The 20,319-nt window shown below is 41.6% G+C and overlaps 1 protein-coding gene and 1 pseudogene across 1 annotated transcript; both read right to left on the minus strand.

Moving 5' to 3' along the window:
* Nucleotides 1–3,679: 3,679 nt before the first annotated feature.
* On the minus strand, nt 3,680–6,510 carry LOC112036291 (serine/threonine-protein kinase ZRK1-like). Its single transcript, XM_065773827.1, has 3 exons — nt 6,290–6,510; nt 5,270–6,166; nt 3,680–4,829 (listed from the first exon to the last, which is right to left on the minus strand). The coding sequence occupies exons 1-3, from the start codon at nt 6,508–6,510 to the stop codon at nt 4,277–4,279; spliced, it is 1,671 nt and encodes a 556-aa protein (XP_065629899.1). The 3' UTR covers nt 3,680–4,276.
* Nucleotides 6,511–14,714: 8,204 nt separating this feature from the next.
* The window catches only part of LOC112036243 (serine/threonine-protein kinase ZRK1-like), a 10,943-nt pseudogene continuing 5,338 nt past the window's right edge, over nt 14,715–20,319 (minus strand).

Here is a 20,319-nt window from a genome sequence, read left to right on the forward strand (position 1 = left end):
GTTATAGTTGGTGGCTTGTTGGAGCTCTTGAGCAAAGAAGCTACGGATGGGAATAGACCTGCCATTGCAAGAGACAATTAGCTTCTCCAGTAATTTGCTTCCATTCTCAAAAAACCCTCTCTCTCTTTTCTGTCTTTCCACATCTTTCTTACTCATTTTAAAGAAACTATATCTATACCAACTCCGCATAGCCTGAATGTGGAACCTTGCTATCTTCCTACCCTTTTTGCCTGCTCTGCTCTGCTCTGCTCACAAGGAGTTTTTAGAATACTACTGTATAGCCATAGGGACGCTCAATGGACTTATATTGAGGTTACACACTAAACCAAGTGCAGCTTTTCTCAACAGCCATTCTAGAAGTCTCTTATCAAGGTCCATTCCTATATATGGTATGGGCAACCAACGTGTGCACCTATTACTCCATGGAGAGCCATATGTTTTGGCCAAGATTGCTCCTTTTGACTGTTCTGACTCTAAGTCTTATGTGTGCTCATGCTTTGACCAAGATTGCTTCTTTTCCATCATCATGCATCTCTGGTTCTTCTGACTTCCCTCCTTTTTATTTGTTAGGTAGAAGCAGGTGTCTCATTCATTCTCATTTGTTTATGTTGACTGTTTCACACACATATCTATAATTAATGCAAAAATTGTCTATATTTTAACGTGATGTGAAAAAAAAGAGCTAACGGATGTCTGATAATCAAAACCCAAAACCATTATATATTATATAAAAGAGAATTATATTACAAAAAATAATTTTAAAGAAAAAAAAAATGATGCGTATGTTTTACCAATAAGTATTAGTATGTAAATCATGCAATGTATGTGATTTTTAATTTTTTATATAAGCTAGTCGGTTACCCATGCAAGACATGAGAAAGTTTAATATATATATATATATTTTTTTTTTTTCTTTCTCTCTCCTTTATTTATTTTTTTAAAATATGAAATTAGATAATTATGATAATTATTACTAAGCATTTATTATGATTGTGTTGTATATAGAATTATATATTCTAGCATTAGCCATTTATTAGGATTGCATTTGTACATAGAATTATATATTCCACTATTTAAAGAAAATATAGAGTCCATTTAGATACAACTTATTTTTACTGAAACTGAAAATTGAAAACATTGTAGCAAAATAATTTTTAAATGTGTGAATAGTGTTGTGGGACACATTTTTAATATATTTTTTTTAATAAAGTGGTTGTGGGTCCCGTGAACAGTGTAATTTGTCTCATGCACAGTGAATCCATGTACACGCTTAAAAAAAAAAAAAAAAAAAAAAAGGAAGGAAACGTGATTCAATAAACATAGACGCACAAATAAGTTGAATCTAAATGCTCTAATAGTATACCAAAAATCTAATGGAGGGTTTATATCAAAAAAAGACTAAACAAAATTTAGTTACAAACTTGGTTGTAGCATTAAAGTGTGCTAACCTTTTATCACCCTCTTTTGCTACCTCCCATACAAAAGTAGAGCCTTCCTCATTACCAATTGCCACAAAGGTCCAATGATCATTTATTAGGGTAAACACGCTTGCAAGTTAAGTTAGCTACCCAGGCAGAGTCATAGACTCTATGTGACTATGTTTCACATGACAATTGTATTTAATTAATTGAATCTAATTAATCAACTTGAGTAATTGAATTAATTAATCAGGGTCAAGCTAGCTAAAATTCCAATCTGCATAATCTGGTTTTTCTTCCAACCCCAAGAAACCCATAAACACCACTCTATACCTAATCCCTACCAGCTTTCTCTCAACATACCCAATTCTGTGCATATTTAATATCATGGAACCTGATTAGAATTCTCAAAATCAAATATGATTTCCCTAAACCCAAAACTTCTGCAACAAATTTTAGATTGCATTTGTAGAAGCCTCAGCCTTTAAGGTAATCTTATAGATCTACTAACAATCTCAAATTTGATGGCCAATGATATTATTTTGCTGAGTTTCACATTTATGGAAAATGATGCAAACAATTTGACATGGCTGTATAAGATTGTACGCAATTTAGGTAGAAATGAAATGCTCTATGTTATTGAACTTACAATTTCTTGAATCTGTATAAGACTATAATTTCTTGAATCTAAAATACTGTACGCAATTTAGGTAGAAATCAAATGCTTTGTCAATGCTGACATAATTATGTAGGAATAAAAGTTCTTAGACTTCAAGAACTAGGAATCAAAAGATAATCCGCTTGGCTGTATAAGTCTATAATTTCTTGAATCTAAAATAATGTACACAATTTAGGTAGGAATCAAATTCTTTATGGTAAAATTAAATAGATAAGAAGTGGCTTTATGGTGGAGATAGGGCTGGGATTTATTATATAGATTTAGGACAAAGTTTAGCTACAAAACTGGTTGTAGCCTTAGGCTATAAATTCACTCAATATCTTTTTATTGAATGTGAATTTGGAAAAATTCACCATTGGATTGCATCTTCTTTTTATATCTCCATGTTTACAAAATTTCAAGAAAATTAAAGATTAATAGTTATGTCATCAATAAATTAAATTTTTATTGACATGTGTATTAAAAGCATAAAGAACATGTAATTCAACGGTTAGATTTTCAAAATATGCAATCATATTTATTTTATTGAGTGAATTTGTAGCTTAAGGCTACAACCAATTTTGTAGCTAAACTTTGTCCTTAGATTTATTATGATTCTGAAATTTGTAAAAACTATTTAAAAATTGTTGGACAAAAAAAAAAATGATGAAAATGACATGACTGCTGAAATGGCGCAACGTGAGCGTAGCAACATTAAACGTTATAATTACTCCCTTCCCCCTTACTAATTTTAAAAACATCCAAATAAGGTGGAGGTGAATCATTCTCCTCTACTCTCCTCCCCACTACTCTCCTTCCCTCTACTCCCCTCTACTCTCCTCCCTCTCTAAACTTCCAAACAAGCCATAAAAGATGGCCAAAGCATCTTTTCCACCAATATATTTATGGGTATTTACGTTTTGGTCCTTTTCTTTTCTTTTTTAAAATGATGGCAAAAACAAGTTCATTTGACATTTGTTAATTCATGTCAAATTGTAACCGCATGTCTAACATTTTTGTCTCTTAGAAATGGGAGAAATTTATTAAAGAAACATATCAAGAATCAGTACGCAGAATACACAGCAGACTATCTGCACACCAGCAGCTAAGCTGAAGACACATAAGAACCAGACAAACTAAAACAGAACCAGCTATTTGAAACTGAGTTCCTAACTTTCTTCCAAGACTCAATATGAGACCTAGTGTTTAGCTTCAAACACTTCCATATGAACTCTGGCACATCTATGTATCCAGATCTGATAAGCCGTAGCAGACAAGAATTTTTCTTTCCATCATCAAGCTTCTCTGGTTCTTCTGGCTTAATTCCCTCACTTTTTATTTTATCGGGGTAAACAAGCTTGCAAGTTAAGTTAGCTGCGCAGGCAGGTCACCAACTCTATGTGACTATGTTTCACATGACAATTGTCTTTAACTAATTCCCTTTATGATGCGTGGAAAATTATAATTTTACCAAATATATATATATATATATACCGTGAATACTTTTCTTGGAAATAGAATTAAGTTAAACCATAAAACATTTGTTAATTCATGCTAATAACTATATGTCTTAATATATTTTTTTTCTCATAAATGGGAACAATTCATCAAAAAAAGAAACATATCAAGAATCAGTACGCAGATACACAGCAGACTGCCTGCACACCAGCAGCTAATTAAGCCAAAGACACATAAAAACCAGACAAACTAAAATAGAACCAACTGTTTAAAACTGATTTTTTTAACTCCTTTACCAAACTCAATATGAGACCTACTGTTTGGTTTCAAACATTGCAATATTGCCTCTTCAAATTCAACGTTGCCATTGTGAACTCTTACACATCTATGTATCCTGATGTGACAAACCATGGCCGAGGACCTTGAAACACGCTTCAAATCTCCTATGCCCCATCGCAAGACCTCATGCCAACATCACCCTAAATGCCTATATTATTTTCCAATCATAACAGCACAACATGAGACCAAATCCTTTTGGTAAATACATGTCTAACATTTGATAGTTTTTTTTTTTTGATAGGAGTCTAACATTTGATAGTTGGAAAGGAACTTGGATCAATAAGTGAGAAGATAACTAATCATGGAAGAAACCTCTCAATCTGCCTGCAAACTTTTATAGTTTCTTCATAATCAGAGATTGAAACTGCTATACAAGCCCTGTCATCCCTCTATTGCATCACAATTAAGCTTCGGGAGGCCTTTCACAGGCTTCTTTCACTGCTTGGCTTTCATCATTAGAAGCATTCCTCTTCAATGATGCAGAAGCATGCTCTTCAAGCTTCCGTGAAATTTCAAAAGGAATTGCTTGGAAATTTACTTTTTCATTCTGGAACATCACTCGATTTCGTAGCCTCCAAATGTAATCCATAATTATTGCTGCCATAAGAACAAACTGCTCCTTGGTGACCTGCTCATGTAACACATGAGCTGGAGGAACGACTATATTCTTAATGAGATCAAAGCTGTTATTAACATTTAAAGATTCAATACAAAATCCCCAGTTTGAACTAAACCACGCTGCTTTTACTACAGAACAGTTTTTGAATAAGTGTAGGCATGTTTCATTTTCAATGTCACACAAAGGACAGCAAGTAGTTTCAATCTCACATTTTTGCTTCATTTGAGCTTCTGTTAGTAAGATATCATTTGCAATCTTCCATAGTAACATTTCATAACGCTGATGAAGCTTCAAATTCTGCAAACTCCCCAAAAGCTCTTCACCCACCTCTGTGAATCTGTGTGATTGAGAAATACCATTAATTAGCTGATCTCATATAGAATCCTCCTTATTTATTTAAGATGCACGCATCCCAGTTTATTAGGCCTGCTGCTCAGTAGCAATGGCAATTTGATAATGGCATTAAATGACTCTTCATCAAATAAGCTTTTTAACTAGCTGAATTCCATCCATGGCCATTTGTTTGAAAATCAAATAATGCAAATCTAATTTTCTACATATTAAAGCTATTGGAAAAAGCAGGTTCAACATGTAAGAATATTATATGACCACATGATTCTTTGCAAGGGCAAATTAGAGATTACCATAACAGTTGAAAAATTGAGTACATTCATTCATCCTAGCATTTGATATTAGTTAATATAAGCTATAATAACAACAAATATAATAAATGATTGGATGAACCCAAGTGAGAAAATAATTAGTCAAGGAATGAACCTCTCAATCCGTCTGAGTTGTTTGGTGACATCTACCATAGTTGGCCTTCTATGTGGGTCTTTCTCTGTACATATCAAGGCAAGGTCCAACACAGCTTGTAACTGTCGCTGTAAACTAGCACCTCCTTCCCCATCTGCCAAGATTGTAGGATCCACAATCTCATTTATGCAAAAACCTTGACCACGGTTATGAATGTATTGTACTAAGATAGAACCATCATCAATTTTCAATCGGGTTATATTTGAAGAATCCTCTCCAGTTAAAAGTTCTAGAAGAAGCTCACCAAAGTAATATACATCAGTTTTCTCCGTTACCTTGCCTGATCCTCTAAACTCAGGGGCGCAGAACCTTGTTTTCCGAAAGCCTTGATAACCTTTCACGTCAGTTTCACCCTCAGGGATTGATACAGAAAAAAGAAAGGTGGACAATTTGGGAACATCATGTTCATCTAATAAGATACTACGCACATGTATATGCATGTGGATGACAGGTCTTTCGAAGGCTGTATGGAGATAGGAAACAGCATGAGCAATCTGCCTTGCAATCTTTAACCTTCTCCCCCACACCATAGGCTGATGTCGTAGTTCAGTAACACGGGAGACATAAATTCGATCTGCAAGGATACCAGTGGCAGCGAATTCATACACTAAAATGGGACATGGAGTGTCAAGACAACACCCTATGGGCTTTGATACATTACTGTGACCACTCATCTGTGCAGAAATCACTATATCATTGATAGTTAAATAGGCCAATATTTTAGCATCAGAAAGTCGATTAACGAGAACAATTCGTCCTTCAAGAGAACCCTTGTACCAATATTCTAGATGAGGTTCACAGTAGTTGTTGGTTGCTAGGTGGAGCTGTTGAGCAAAGAAGGTACGGATGGGAATAGACCTGCCATTGCAAGAGGCAATCAGCTTCTCTAATAACTTGCTTCCATTTTCAACAAATGCACTCTCTCTTTCTTTTCTTTCCTTTCTTTTTTTAAAAAAAATGAACTCTCAACCAACTCCCTACAGCTTGAACGTAGAACCTTGCCATCTCGCTAGCCTTTCAGAATACTGCTGTATAGGGAGACTCAATGGCCATTTATTGGGTTGTACTCTTACGAGTGAAGTGCAGGGAAGTTTCTTCCCACTCCGAAAGAAGAGGGCTATTGACCAGTGTGCACCCTGTTGACCAAGATTGCTTCTCTTCCAATCTCCAAGACGAGGTGGTAACCAGGCACGTGGGTCCATCTGCGTGTGTAAGAGAGAGGAAACATGCTTTCGATGCCTGACGTATTTTCTCCTCTATGAGTTTGTCATCTTCCTCCCTTGTTAATTCTTGCTAGGTAGAAGGTATCTCATTCATTATGCATTTGATAGGAAAAATATTCTTTTACATTTTATTAATACATATCCATAATTATTATGAAAATGTCTACCTTTTAACATATAAAAATTAATGTGAAAAAAATATATATATAATGGATGTGCAGGAATCTAAACCCAAAGTAATCATTATGTAAACAAAGGAACTCTATTATAAAAAATATTTTTAAAAAATAATGATGTGTAATGTACAAGATTATTTTTTCTACCATCAAAGATTAAAAAATATTTATGAATATATTTTTATAGATTATATATTTATTTTTTTATTATTCATTGATTTCATTTTTTTAGTTATAAATATCTAAATTAAAGTAGTTGAACATGTAAAAGAAATATTATATGTAAAGTTAAAACCTCCCAAGATGAATATGTACCAACAATATTTTTTAAAAAAATTCATTGATTTATTATTTAGTTATAGTATCAAAATTAAAGTAGATAAATATATAAAGTTAAAACTGTTTAAGATGAATTTGTTCAAAAAAAAATATTTATATATTTAATGTGGGGCTAGAAAAACATGTGGCCTTGGCCCACTCCAAGCCAGGCCCAATGGCCCACGCCGAGGATGCATGAAGTGTCCAAGGATGAAAGCGCGAGGACCAACCCCCGAGAAACCTATCCGAGGATGACCTCGTCCTCGGGCGTCCGAGACCTTGGAAGAACACGAGCACCAACCCACCAAAGGAGACTCCTTGAATATCCGAGGAGGAGAGGGCCCAGTGCCACGTGTCAACGATGGGAGCACGACGAAGGAGCAAGCCTTAGGCGAGCTATCGCCTCTGCATTAAATGCGCTCACCTAACCCCCCTGGCCGCATTAATGGGGATGTAACCCCTTGACAGGGCAACATCGATCATGGTGAGCCACTTGAGTACAGATAAGACCTATGATGGGACAGACAGTCAGAGGGAAGGCCAATGGATGATCAACAGAAGGAAGAAGGGGATAGGAGGAAGAGAACTATATAAGAAAGGCGAGAAAAGCAATTAAGAGGGAGATTTTTTGGGAATCATTCAAGGGAATGACATAGAAGGACTTAGAGGTCGTGTTAGTTTCAGGGAGAGGGGTCTCCTCGGACGAGTGCCGAGGAGCCACCCTTAGTTGTAAACTGGGTTCACTCCCCTTCAATGGAAGAAGGCGGGCTTGTATTCCGTTGCTAGACTGTTAGGGCCTAAACCTTCGATCCACTCTCTAAAAATGTATTGTTGGGGAACCTTTCTAAACTGAGTCCCTACAATTGGCGTCGTCTGTGGGGAGGATTAGCGCACTGGCAGGCGCAACGGGCGGCCGTTCCTAAGTAGTTATTTTACAGAAGGTTGGTAGCGACACATCAAAAAAAAAAAAATTTTTGCAGAAAAGTAGAAGATTCAACAGAAAAGAAAAGGAACTTCATATTATTTTATTAAACGGAAAGTACAGGATACAAACAGAGGCTCAGGCAGGCGTGTTTTACAACTAACTTTACAAGCTAATTCTACAAACAGAGGCCCAGGTGGACCTGTTCTAAAACTAGCTAGAGGGAATAGGGCTGAGGCTAGTATGCTCCAAGGCCACCAACAACTCCTTATCCGATGCGGCGGAGCTAGAACAAAGAGAGGAGCCGACGCAGGTGCTCCGGGAAGCCCTCCCCCATGACGTTCCCTTGATTCTCTCCAATCCTCACGAGCGTTGGCCGTTGGAGACGGCAACACTTGGGCACTAGCCATGACATGATTTCGTGTGTCTCCTCCAGCAGGGGTGCGCCCTAGGGAGGAGCGTTAGGTACTTCAGGAACATCCCTCCTGGCCACCGCGCATGGCACTATCAGGGTTACGCCAAGGCTCTGCCGCGCCAGAAATCTGATGGGGGCTGCGGTCACGACGGCTCTTGGCCGGGGCAGTAGGACCTTTGGCCTGTGTGTCCTCACACCAACCCAGGGCCGCCCCATATCTCCCAACTATGGTCATAATCCTGGCAAGGTTATTAAAGGGACGTGTTTATAGTTGCGATGGGAAGTTCATAGAGTGTGGAGAAACCCTTCCCCCGGAAAGCCTTATATATAGAGGATGAAGACTGGTGGGAATTAATTCACACAAAATTCGAAAAGAGAATTATCAGCAGTACTAATCACGAAGATACCAAATCCCAAGGGCACCATAGACCGCTGGATTTGTATTAATTCACGAGGATATTAATGAAGGCGTGTCTCGCGCACCGAAACATCAAACGCGGAGCGCGAACGGCCAAGGGACGCCTCGTAAATGAAAAATATGGGGACTTGAATTGAAGGCGAGGTCAACGCCATGTGTAAGATCGTAGTCCGACCCGAGGAGGAATCGTCTCCAATAAAGCGATCCGAGGACAAACCCCTTCATACAGAAGAATGGAAGCATTAGACAGAACCAGGGCATTGCATGGTCCTCGGACTCAAGCCTATGGAGAAACTAACCGCTCAGCTATACCTGGGTACTAGACAGAACCAAGGTATTGCATGGTCCTCAAACTCAAACCTATGGGAAAACTAGATACTTACAGAAGAATGGAAGCGTTAGACAGAACCAAGGCAATGCATGGTCCTCGAGCTCAAGCCTATGGGGAAACTAACCGCTCAGGTATACCTGGGTACTAGACAGAACCAAGGTATTGCATGGTCTTCGGACTCAAACCTATGGGGAAACTAGATACTTACAGAAGAATGGAAGCGTTAGACAGAACCAAGGCATTGCATTGTCCTCGGACTCAAGCCTATGGGGAAACTAACCGCTCAGCTATACCTGGGTACTAGACAGAACCAAGGTATTGCATGGTCCTCGGACTCAAACCTATGGGGAAACTAGATACTTACAGAAGAATGGAAGCGTTAGACAGAACCAAGGCATTGCATGGTCCTCGGACTCAAGCCTATGGGGAAACTAACCGCTCAGCTATACCTGGGTACTAGACAGAACCAAGGTATTGCATGGTCCTCGGACTCAAACCTATGGGGAAACTAGATACTTACAGAGAAATGGAAGCGTTAGACAGAACCAAGGCATTGCATGGTCCTCGGACTCAAGCCTATGGGGAAACTAACCGCTCAGCTATACCTGGGTACTAGACAGAACCAAGGTATTGCATGGTCCTCGGACTCAAACCTATGGGGAAACTAGATACTTACAGAGAAATGGAAGCGTTAGACAGAACCAAGGCATTGCATGGTCCTCGGACTCAAGCCTATGGGGAAACTAACCGCTCAGCTATACCTGGGTACTAGACAGAACCAAGGTATTGCATGGTCCTCGGACTCAAACCTATGGGGAAACTAGATACTTACAGAGAAATGGAAGCGTTAGACAGAACCAAGGCATTGCATGGTCCTCGGACTCAAGCCTATGGGGAAACTAACCGCTCAGCTATACCTGGGTACTAGACAGAACCAAGGTATTGCATGGTCCTCGGACTCAAACCTATGGGGAAACTAGATACTTACAGAGAAATGGAAGCGTTAGACAGAACCAAGGCATTGCATGGTCCTCGGACTCAAGCCTATGGGGAAACTAACCGCTCAGCTATACCTGGGTACTAGACAGAACCAAGGTATTGCATGGTCCTCGGACTCAAACCTATGGGGAAACTAGATACTTACAGAGAAATGGAAGCGTTAGACAGAACCAAGGCATTGCATGGTCCTCGGACTCAAGCCTATGGGGAAACTAACCGCTCAGCTATACCTGGGTACTAGACAGAACCAAGGTATTGCATGGTCCTCGGACTCAAACCTATGGGGAAACTAGATACTTACAGAGAAATGGAAGCGTTAGACAGAACCAAGGCATTGCATGGTCCTCGGACTCAAGCCTATGGGGAAACTAACCGCTCAGCTATACCTGGGTACTAGACAGAACCAAGGTATTGCATGGTCCTCGGACTCAAACCTATGGGGAAACTAGATACTTACAGAGAAATGGAAGCGTTAGACAGAACCAAGGCATTGCATGGTCCTCGGACTCAAGCCTATGGGGAAACTAACCGCTCAGCTATACCTGGGTACTAGACAGAACCAAGGTATTGCATGGTCCTCGGACTCAAACCTATGGGGAAACTAGATACTTACAGAGAAATGGAAGCGTTAGACAGAACCAAGGCATTGCATGGTCCTCGGACTCAAGCCTATGGGGAAACTAACCGCTCAGCTATACCTGGGTACTAGACAGAACCAAGGTATTGCATGGTCCTCGGACTCAAACCTATGGGGAAACTAGATACTTACAGAGAAATGGAAGCGTTAGACAGAACCAAGGCATTGCATGGTCCTCGGACTCAAGCCTATGGGGAAACTAACCGCTCAGCTATACCTGGGTACTAGACAGAACCAAGGTATTGCATGGTCCTCGGACTCAAACCTATGGGGAAACTAGATACTTACAGAGAAATGGAAGCGTTAGACAGAACCAAGGCATTGCATGGTCCTCGGACTCAAGCCTATGGGGAAACTAACCGCTCAGCTATACCTGGGTACTAGACAGAACCAAGGTATTGCATGGTCCTCGGACTCAAACCTATGGGGAAACTAGATACTTACAGAGAAATGGAAGCGTTAGACAGAACCAAGGCATTGCATGGTCCTCGGACTCAAGCCTATGGGGAAACTAACCGCTCAGCTATACCTGGGTACTAGACAGAACCAAGGTATTGCATGGTCCTCGGACTCAAACCTATGGGGAAACTAGATACTTACAGAGAAATGGAAGCGTTAGACAGAACCAAGGCATTGCATGGTCCTCGGACTCAAGCCTATGGGGAAACTAACCGCTCAGCTATACCTGGGTACTAGACAGAACCAAGGTATTGCATGGTCCTCGGACTCAAACCTATGGGGAAACTAGATACTTACAGAGAAATGGAAGCGTTAGACAGAACCAAGGCATTGCATGGTCCTCGGACTCAAGCCTATGGGGAAACTAACCGCTCAGCTATACCTGGGTACTAGACAGAACCAAGGTATTGCATGGTCCTCGGACTCAAACCTATGGGGAAACTAGATACTTACAGAGAAATGGAAGCGTTAGACAGAACCAAGGCATTGCATGGTCCTCGGACTCAAGCCTATGGGGAAACTAACCGCTCAGCTATACCTGGGTACTAGACAGAACCAAGGTATTGCATGGTCCTCGGACTCAAACCTATGGGGAAACTAGATACTTACAGAGAAATGGAAGCGTTAGACAGAACCAAGGCATTGCATGGTCCTCGGACTCAAGCCTATGGGGAAACTAACCGCTCAGCTATACCTGGGTACTAGACAGAACCAAGGTATTGCATGGTCCTCGGACTCAAACCTATGGGGAAACTAGATACTTACAGAGAAATGGAAGCGTTAGACAGAACCAAGGCATTGCATGGTCCTCGGACTCAAGCCTATGGGGAAACTAACCGCTCAGCTATACCTGGGTACTAGACAGAACCAAGGTATTGCATGGTCCTCGGACTCAAACCTATGGGGAAACTAGATACTTACAGAGAAATGGAAGCGTTAGACAGAACCAAGGCATTGCATGGTCCTCGGACTCAAGCCTATGGGGAAACTAACCGCTCAGCTATACCTGGGTACTAGACAGAACCAAGGTATTGCATGGTCCTCGGACTCAAACCTATGGGGAAACTAGATACTTACAGAGAAATGGAAGCGTTAGACAGAACCAAGGCATTGCATGGTCCTCGGACTCAAGCCTATAGGGAAACTAACCGCTCAGCTATACCTGGGTACTAGACAGAACCAAGGTATTGCATGGTCCTCGGACTCAAACCTCTGGGGAAACTAGATACTTACAGAAGAATGGAAGCGTTAGACAGAACCAAGGCATTGCATGGTCCTCGGACTCAAGCCTATGGGGAAACTAACCACTCAGCTATACCTGGGTACTAGACAGAACCAAGGTATTGCATGGTCCTCGGACTCAAACCTATGGGAAAACTAGATGCTTACAGAAGAATGGAAGCGTTAGACAAAAGCATGGCATTGCATGATCCTCGAACTCAACCCTATGGGAAAACTAACCGCTCAGCTATACTTTGATACTAGACAGAACCAAGGTATTGCATGGTCCTCGGACTCAAACCTATGGGGAAACTAGATGCTTACAGAAGAATGGAAGCGTTATACGGAACCAAGGTATTGCATGGTCCTCGGACTCAAGCCTCTGGGAAAACTAACTACTCAGCTATACTTGGGTACTGGATAGAACCAAGGTATTGTATAGTCCTCGGACTCAAACCTATGGGGAAACTAGATACTTACAGAAGAATGAAAGCGTTAGACAGAACCAAGGCATTGCATGGTCCTTGGACTCAAGCCTATGGGGATAGCTAACAACTTCAAAGTACCCTAAGATAGGAAAGACCAAAGCCCTACCTGACCCTTGAGACATAAGGGGACTGCGTACGCATACATCCCCCCTATTATCATGGTTACTGACATAATTGACCGAGATACAATTCATGCAAAGAAAAAGAAATGAAAGGAAGCAGATTGCACGCGAACAAATAAAACACCCAAAATAGATAAGAAAAGAAATTAAACTCCCATTGCCATAATGAGTCCATAGAAGTTGCGTGACAAGAGCCACATTACAAAAAAAAAGAGAAGAACAACAACCGGATATAATAAATTAACACAAGGAAAAAAAGCATAGAAGCAGCAAGGGCACGTTGGACTGATACGCCGGGGGATCTACTCCTTTTGCCCAGGCTGGACAGGGGCAACCTCTGACTCTTCCGAGCCCTAGCCTGAGGGGACGGCCTGCAGGGGTACGGCCAGAACGGCTGCTTCCTCGATGGTGGGAATTTGAGCATCGGAAGGGACCTTCACTATCTCTTGGGGCACCTCCTCGCTCGGATGCTCCCTTAGTTCAGCAGCCCCCACCTCCTCAACAATCTCCCCAGCCTTAGCGCCATTAGGGGCAACCTCGCGGATAGCAGGGGGGTAGTACACTCTCTCCACCTTCCACAGGTCGGACGAGGCCTCCATCCCAGCTTGTTTGAGGGCCTCAGCCCAGACCTGGGAGCAGTATCGCCTACATACCCCCGGGACTTGAGCTTTATAGAGGGCCTCTACCTCAGCCACCCCTTCAGCGTAGGCTGCGATCTCAGCCTCCTCCTTGGCAGTCAGAGCCATCTCCCTGCCAAAATTTGCCTCGTCCTTAGCCCGCCGAGCCTGGTCTCTGGCCGACTCTGCATCCCTCTGGGCCCCCTCAGCCGCAGTCACCTTAGCCTGCAGATCTGCGATCAGATCCCTCGCGATCTGCAACTGCTCCTCTGCCTCGCCCAAGCGCCTTGTCTGCTCCTTGGCTTGGTTCTGGGCACCCTCAAGACCGGACACTGCACTCTCCCGAGCCCTGGTCATCGCCTTCAAGTCATCTCGGGCCTTGGCGAGATCAACCTCGGAATTCTTCAGAGCCCAGGTGGCCTGAAAGCGTCAATCACGCTCCTGGTCGAAGGTCTTCCCCTGGTCGTTCGCCGCCCCCTCCAACCTATAGATGGCCTGGACAGCCTGCCAGAGTGACCGATGCACTATAAGCCCAACAAAGAAAAAAGAGGGAAGGGAAAAGGAAAAGAAAGGGAGGAGAGTTGAAATTATAGCCCTTACCATCCCATATATCGCTTAAGGCTGAGGAAGACCTGCTTGCTCCTCAAAGAGTTCCGCTCGGCCATGTCCGTTGGGAGCAGCAGACACCTCTCCAGCGCGTCGGCCATGTACGCGCCTTCGCCCTCGTTGAAGTCCCTAAGGGAGGCATCATCCTTCAGGGGCTCCCCATAGAGCATCGGAGCCGGGAGCCAACCTGAGCCTCGGACGTGGTGTCGACGACCTGCCTATCCTAGCTCTTGCCGTCCATCTTAAGCTGCTTGGATGGCCGCAGGGTGTCGTTGTCCTCCTGCGATGACATCGTCTTATCCTCCATTGGCCTTTTGCCCTTATCCTTCTTCTTCTTGGGGTCTGCAGGCACGGTCCCAGAAGGCAGGCCCGTCTGGGAAGGAGGAGGAGGAAGAGGGGGAAGTTTCTGCTGAGCGGAAGTCGACCTAGTCTTCAGAAGAGAAGGGGGAAGCTTCTACTGGGACTTCTCCGGTTGGCCTTCAATCAGGTCCAACAAGCTGGTGGTGGGCTTCCTCTTGTAACCCATCGCTGGCAGAGGAGGGGCTTCTGAAGCAAGGAGGTCTGCTTCGATCAGACAAGGGTCGCCCAAGTCCCCGGGAGGGTCCTCGAACTGATCAAGCTGTGCGAAAATGTCGAACGCGTCCTCCTCTCTCTCTGGATCCTCCTCCTCGATGAATGCTTGGGAGGAAGAAGGGATGGCTACAGTAACAACTTCTGGTTCTGAGGGCTCCTCGGGGAACTGAAACCCGTCGTCGGTCACAGTAATCCTCTGAAGCCGAGGATCGTTGGCTCGAATCACGTGCTTTGGAACCGGGAATGATTTATGGACAGGTTTATACCTGAAGATTTTGTGGGCGGCCCTAACTTAATTGTCGTCCTCGTTTATATAAACCGACGCCCTCAGCACCTTCTGCAAATCTTCTCGGTTGATCAAATGGAAGTGGCGCTCAAAAGCGTGCGGGTCTGCAAACGGAAAGCACCACCGCGTTAGTAAAAAAAGAAGAGGGAAGAAAAAAGACGAGAACTTGAAACCCCTCCTATTTCTCACTACCCCACCTAGTATTTCCTCTATTGTTGGGCAGTGAAGGCCATCGTGCCACTCCCCTGACACGATGAGGAAATCCTCGTTGAGCCCCTTGCTGGACTCAAGGAGGCATTAAATGAGCCACACCCTATCGTCCCTCGTCTTCAGGTAATAAGACTTGCCCTTAAGGAGCTGAAGGTTGTAGCACCAGTTCGTGTTATGGTGGGTCAACCTCAGCCCCATCTTCTCATTCAGGGCGTCCACACAGCCCAGAATCCTAAAGACGTTTATCCCACACTGGGTAGGGGCCAACCGGAAGTGCGTGAGGTAGTCCTTCATCACCGGCCCCATGGAGATCGTCATCCCCCCTTCAAGGAAGACGACAATGGGAATTACCACCTCGCCCTCCCATCTATGTAAGCGCCAATCCCCGTCCTCACAATATCTCAGACCTACATTGCCGGGAATTCTGTAGTCGGCGATGAATTTCTCCATCGCTTCCTCAGTATCGACGTATTTCTTAAACCTACCCATCCCAGTTGACGCCTAAAAGAACTAAGAAAGAACAGGCGAAATAGAAGAAGGGGTAAAGAGGGACAGAGCTCAGAGAGGGATAGAGCGACTTACTGGGAAGAGGAGGAGCTCCTCGGACAGGCTTTTTGTGCTGGAGATGTAAGTGAGAGTGTGTCTGAACTCAGGAAGGACGCGCAGGAATTCTGGAATTGCAAATAAGGAACAGGAAGAAGCGGTTCGTATAGGTATTTATACCCCAAATCGAAGAGCCATGCGAGTTTTCTCGCCCATAAATGCGAGACAAACTTCCACCGTTGGATTGGTAACGCCTCATTAGACGTGGGGAGCACAGAGCCGCCTGAATTTAATGATAGGCACGTTACGCGCTCCGAAACATCAGCGACATGCCTAGGGCAGATGAATAGACCCCAATGCTGACGGGGGGTAAGGCCGAGGATGTCAAAATCCTTCTCCCTACCCGGGGATGCGTGCAGCAAGATTTTGAGGGGCTATTGTGGGGCCAAAAAAACAGGTGGCCTTGGCCCACTCCAAGCCAGGCCCAATGGCCTACGCTGAGGATGCATGAAGGGTCCGAGGATGAAAGCGCGAGGACCAACCCCTGAGGAACCTATCTGAGGATGACCCCGTCCTCGGGCGTCTGAGACCTCGGAAGAACACGAGCACCAACCCACCAAAGGAGACTCCTTGAATATCCGAGGAGGAGAGGGCCCAGTGCCATGCGTCGACGACGGGAGCACGGCGAAGGAGCAAGCCTTAGGCGAGCTGTCGCCTCTGCATTGAATGCGCTCACCTAACCCCCCTGGCCGCATTAGTGGGGATGTAACCCCTTGACAGGGCAACATCGATCATGGTGAGCCACTTGAGTACGGATAAGACCTGTGATGGGACGGACGGTCAGAGGGAAGGCCAATGGATGATTAACAGAAGGAAGAAGGGGATAGGAGGAAGAGAACTATATAAGAAAGGTGAGCAAAGCAATTAAGGGGGAGATTTTTTGGGGATCACTCAAGGGAATGACATAGCAGGACTTAGAGGTCGTGTTAGTTTCAGGGAGAGGGGTCTCCTCGGACAAGTGCTGAGGAGCTACCCTTAGTTGTAAACTGGGCTCACTCCCCTTCAATGGAAGAAAGCGGGCTTGTATTCCGTTGCTAGTCTGTTAGGGCCTAAACCTTCGATCCACTCTCTAAAAATGTATTGTTGGGGATCCTTTCTAAACTGAGTCCCTACATTTAATATTGTCAAAAAATTAAAGATAAAAAATAAATAAGAAAAAGATTAATGATGTAATCAATGACGTGGGTATCTTGTGCACTGCACTGAAAAGTATAATATATTTTGATTTTTTTTCTCTTTTATTTTTTGTTCTAAATACAGATTTTGATAATTATAGTAATAATTAATAAATATTTATTATGATTGTTTTTGTATATAGATCTATGAACACAAATATTTTGTACCACTTTTTGTGTTCCAATTTACGTTACACCAAAAACATTCTTATCTCTTTCTTTTCTATCCTTGATCCTTTTTATAAGAAAGAGCATTATTTTACTATAACCCGGAGTATCTAATAAAAATTTTCCCTCTGCATAAGTATTGGGGGAGGCTCAATGGCCAGTTTTTGAGGATTGGGATTAAGTGCCAGAAGGTTTCCAACTGAGGATCAGAGTTGATGAACAGGAAAATTACAAAGAGGAATCAAAAGCCTCAGCTTAATGATAAACTCAAAACAAGGACAGCCCAACTCAAATGAATGCATTGAATTTACGTTGCTTATGACGTGTGGTATATATATATATATATATATTGTTGAAATGGCTTGAATTTTAATGTTGGTGGATTAACATTACAAGCAAGCATTAAATGCTATCTTGTATGAATAGTCAAAGAAAGGGCAAGGAACCGACTTGAACAATATTCATGCATTCTTTTGTTCCAGCCGAAATGTATGACTCCTTGGCATTCATGAATTGTCTAGAAAGGGCAAGGAACTACACTGAAGTTGCCAAATACATGCTAGCCGAAATATGGCTTCATTGAATTCATGAATCATCAAGAAGAGTGTGATAGCCGAACTGTATGAATTCTTTGGCAATAAATGCTAGCCACTATTGTTGACTTCCTTAACAATGGAAGTCTCTAGTGTGCTGAAATTGTTGGCATTTTGGCGGAAGATTTGGCTATAAATAGAGTTGGAGCAAATGAGAGCAAAGCATGTAAGGGAGCCACGGATAACTTCTTCTGTGTGTGTGCACCAGAGAGAGGAAGTTAGTGTCTTGCAATTTGTCTAAATACAAAAGGGTGTTCTCTATTTGTTTGTGAAAGAACCAAAGGTGTATTTGGGGTTTGGGTTTGTGTGAAAGTGTCTTCAAGTCATTATTGTAATCTCTAAAGTTATGGTGAAAATTATTTTGTCGACTCCCATAGACGTAGGCATATTACTGAGCCACGTAAATTTCTTGTGTCATATTATCTTCTCTCTCTTCTTTAATCTTGTGTCAAAGACATTTATTTCACCCAATATGCACAACATATATATATATATATATATTTATTGTGAGCTACTTTTTTGTTGTCCTAGAGAAACTGTTTGCGTTCTGTGAAACTTTGAAACTTTTTAGCGTCTCACATATGCTTTGACTAATTCTAAGTCATATGTGGCCAATGTTTTGGCCAAGATTGACTCTTTCCGATATGAAGATTGTCATGCTTTCGATGGTGTCCCTCTCTGCTCTATTAATTTGTTAGGTGGTCTCCAAGAGAAGGTATATAATCCATTTCATATATCTATATCATAACTTTACCATCTATAGGGCCCATACACTATGACAAGAATGATGTAAATACTACATATATACAATGAGAGACACTAAAGTTAAAATAATAATAATAATAATAATGACCTGTGTATTTTTTTTTCCCCTTGAATACGTTTTTTTTTTTTTAGTTTAAATTAGTTATTATGATTGGCTAATTTATTTGCAGTGTCCATTCAATTGGTACAAAGAGGGAAATTGAAAAGACTTTTGAGGCCTTTTGTTTGTATTAATTGATTTTTTTTTTTTTTTTTAAGAATACTAATAATTTTTAACACACATGGGAAGAAGGGAAAAAGTTTTTTAAAGAAACTTACAGTGGTATATATCCAAAAGGACCCAACTCTTGGATATCCAAAAGGACCCAACTCTTAGATACACAACACAAGCTTTAAATTGATTCTTATTTTTCCCTCAACAAGAGGTATTATACCAATATTTTCATTGGTGTAAATATTCTATTGTTTTAACTTCTACCTCAATAAAGTTTACATTTATTTCAATGTCATTGAATTAGCAAATAAAGTAAAATGCATATGTTAATTATTTATAGTTATGTGTTGATTATTTTTATTAGAGAGATTTATATGATTACTTTTATATAAGAAATTATTTTTATTTATAATAATAATAATAATAATAGTTGAACTGGTTTACTTTACTTCTCTTCTCTTTGCAATTTTCCGCTTTCTCCAAACCATCAATAATTCGAAATCGAAACTAAGAAAAATGCAAATCATGAAAAACAACCTTGGAATCGTGAAACCATGCCACAGCAACTCCGGCATGTTTACAAGCTCCAGCAACGAATCCGTGATTGTGTGATGGTGTGTGTCGTGTATGGTGGGGTGGAGGTTCGGGCAAGAGGAAGTAGAGCTGCAAAGGAGATTTTTCAATTTGGTTTGATCAGTGTTTGTGATTTGGGATTTAAGAGTGTGTTATTGTCTGTGTTAAGGTGTTTTTGGCTTTTACTGAAATATTGATGTGGCATGGTCTCATTGGTTGGCGTAAATCACGGTTTTACCCACTCCGGACCCAATAGTTTTGGCTACTATGGTTTATCATATTTGGAACAGAGAAATGCAAGAGTTCACAATGGCGGCAATGTTAACATCTGAAGAGGCAATATTGAGTGTTTGAAACTAGACTTCTTGTATTGATTTTTGTGGGTTGCTATTTAGTGCTTTGGGAGTATACTCCCTCCCTCTTACATAGAGGTGGGCCACCCCATGTGAGAGGAAGGGAGAATACTCCCGAACTACCTAATAATTTTCTAAGTTTTGTAAGGGAGTTAGAAATTCAATTTTAATCAAAATGTTGTGTTGGAATTGGGTAATAGCTGGTTCTGTTTAAGTTTCTTGGAAAAATTAGATCTGGTTGTTACTTATTACTAGTTGCAAACCCATGCGATGCGTAGGAATAAATAATTATTTTGTAATTGTAATATAATGTATTATTTGTTTTGTAAATTTTTTGAAGATAATTTGTTTTCTTTAAAAATTAAACAATTTCTTTTCAGTCTAATTAGGTCTACTTGGGTCCACACGATCAATGTCGGTCTCCTTTGGTTCATTTTGGACTAACTGAGCATTAAATTGATTCTTTTTGTAGGTTTCCTATTCAAGTTTAACTCAAAATTTTATTCTATTTTTCCTTAATTTTTGGGTTGAAAAGTATGAAATTTT

Source organism: Quercus suber, unplaced genomic scaffold (genome assembly GCF_002906115.3).
Source record: "Quercus suber isolate HL8 unplaced genomic scaffold, Cork oak 2.0 scaffold_80, whole genome shotgun sequence".
NCBI classification, from domain to species: domain Eukaryota; kingdom Viridiplantae; phylum Streptophyta; class Magnoliopsida; order Fagales; family Fagaceae; genus Quercus; species Quercus suber.

What these genes read in the sequence shown, in the direction of transcription:
- LOC112036291 (XM_065773827.1), bottom strand. Translation starts at nt 6,510, where the DNA reads ATGGACCCACGTGCCTGGTTACCACCTCGTCTTGGAGATTGGAAGAGA. An exon ending in CAAGGTTCTACGTTCAAGCT is followed by an intron (nt 6,167 to 6,289) that starts GTAGGGAGTTGG and finishes TTGCAATGGCAG; the next exon opens with GTCTATTCCCATCCGTACCT. An exon ending in CAACTCAGACGGATTGAGAG is followed by an intron (nt 4,830 to 5,269) that starts GTTCATTCCTTG and finishes TCAATCACACAG; the next exon opens with ATTCACAGAGGTGGGTGAAG.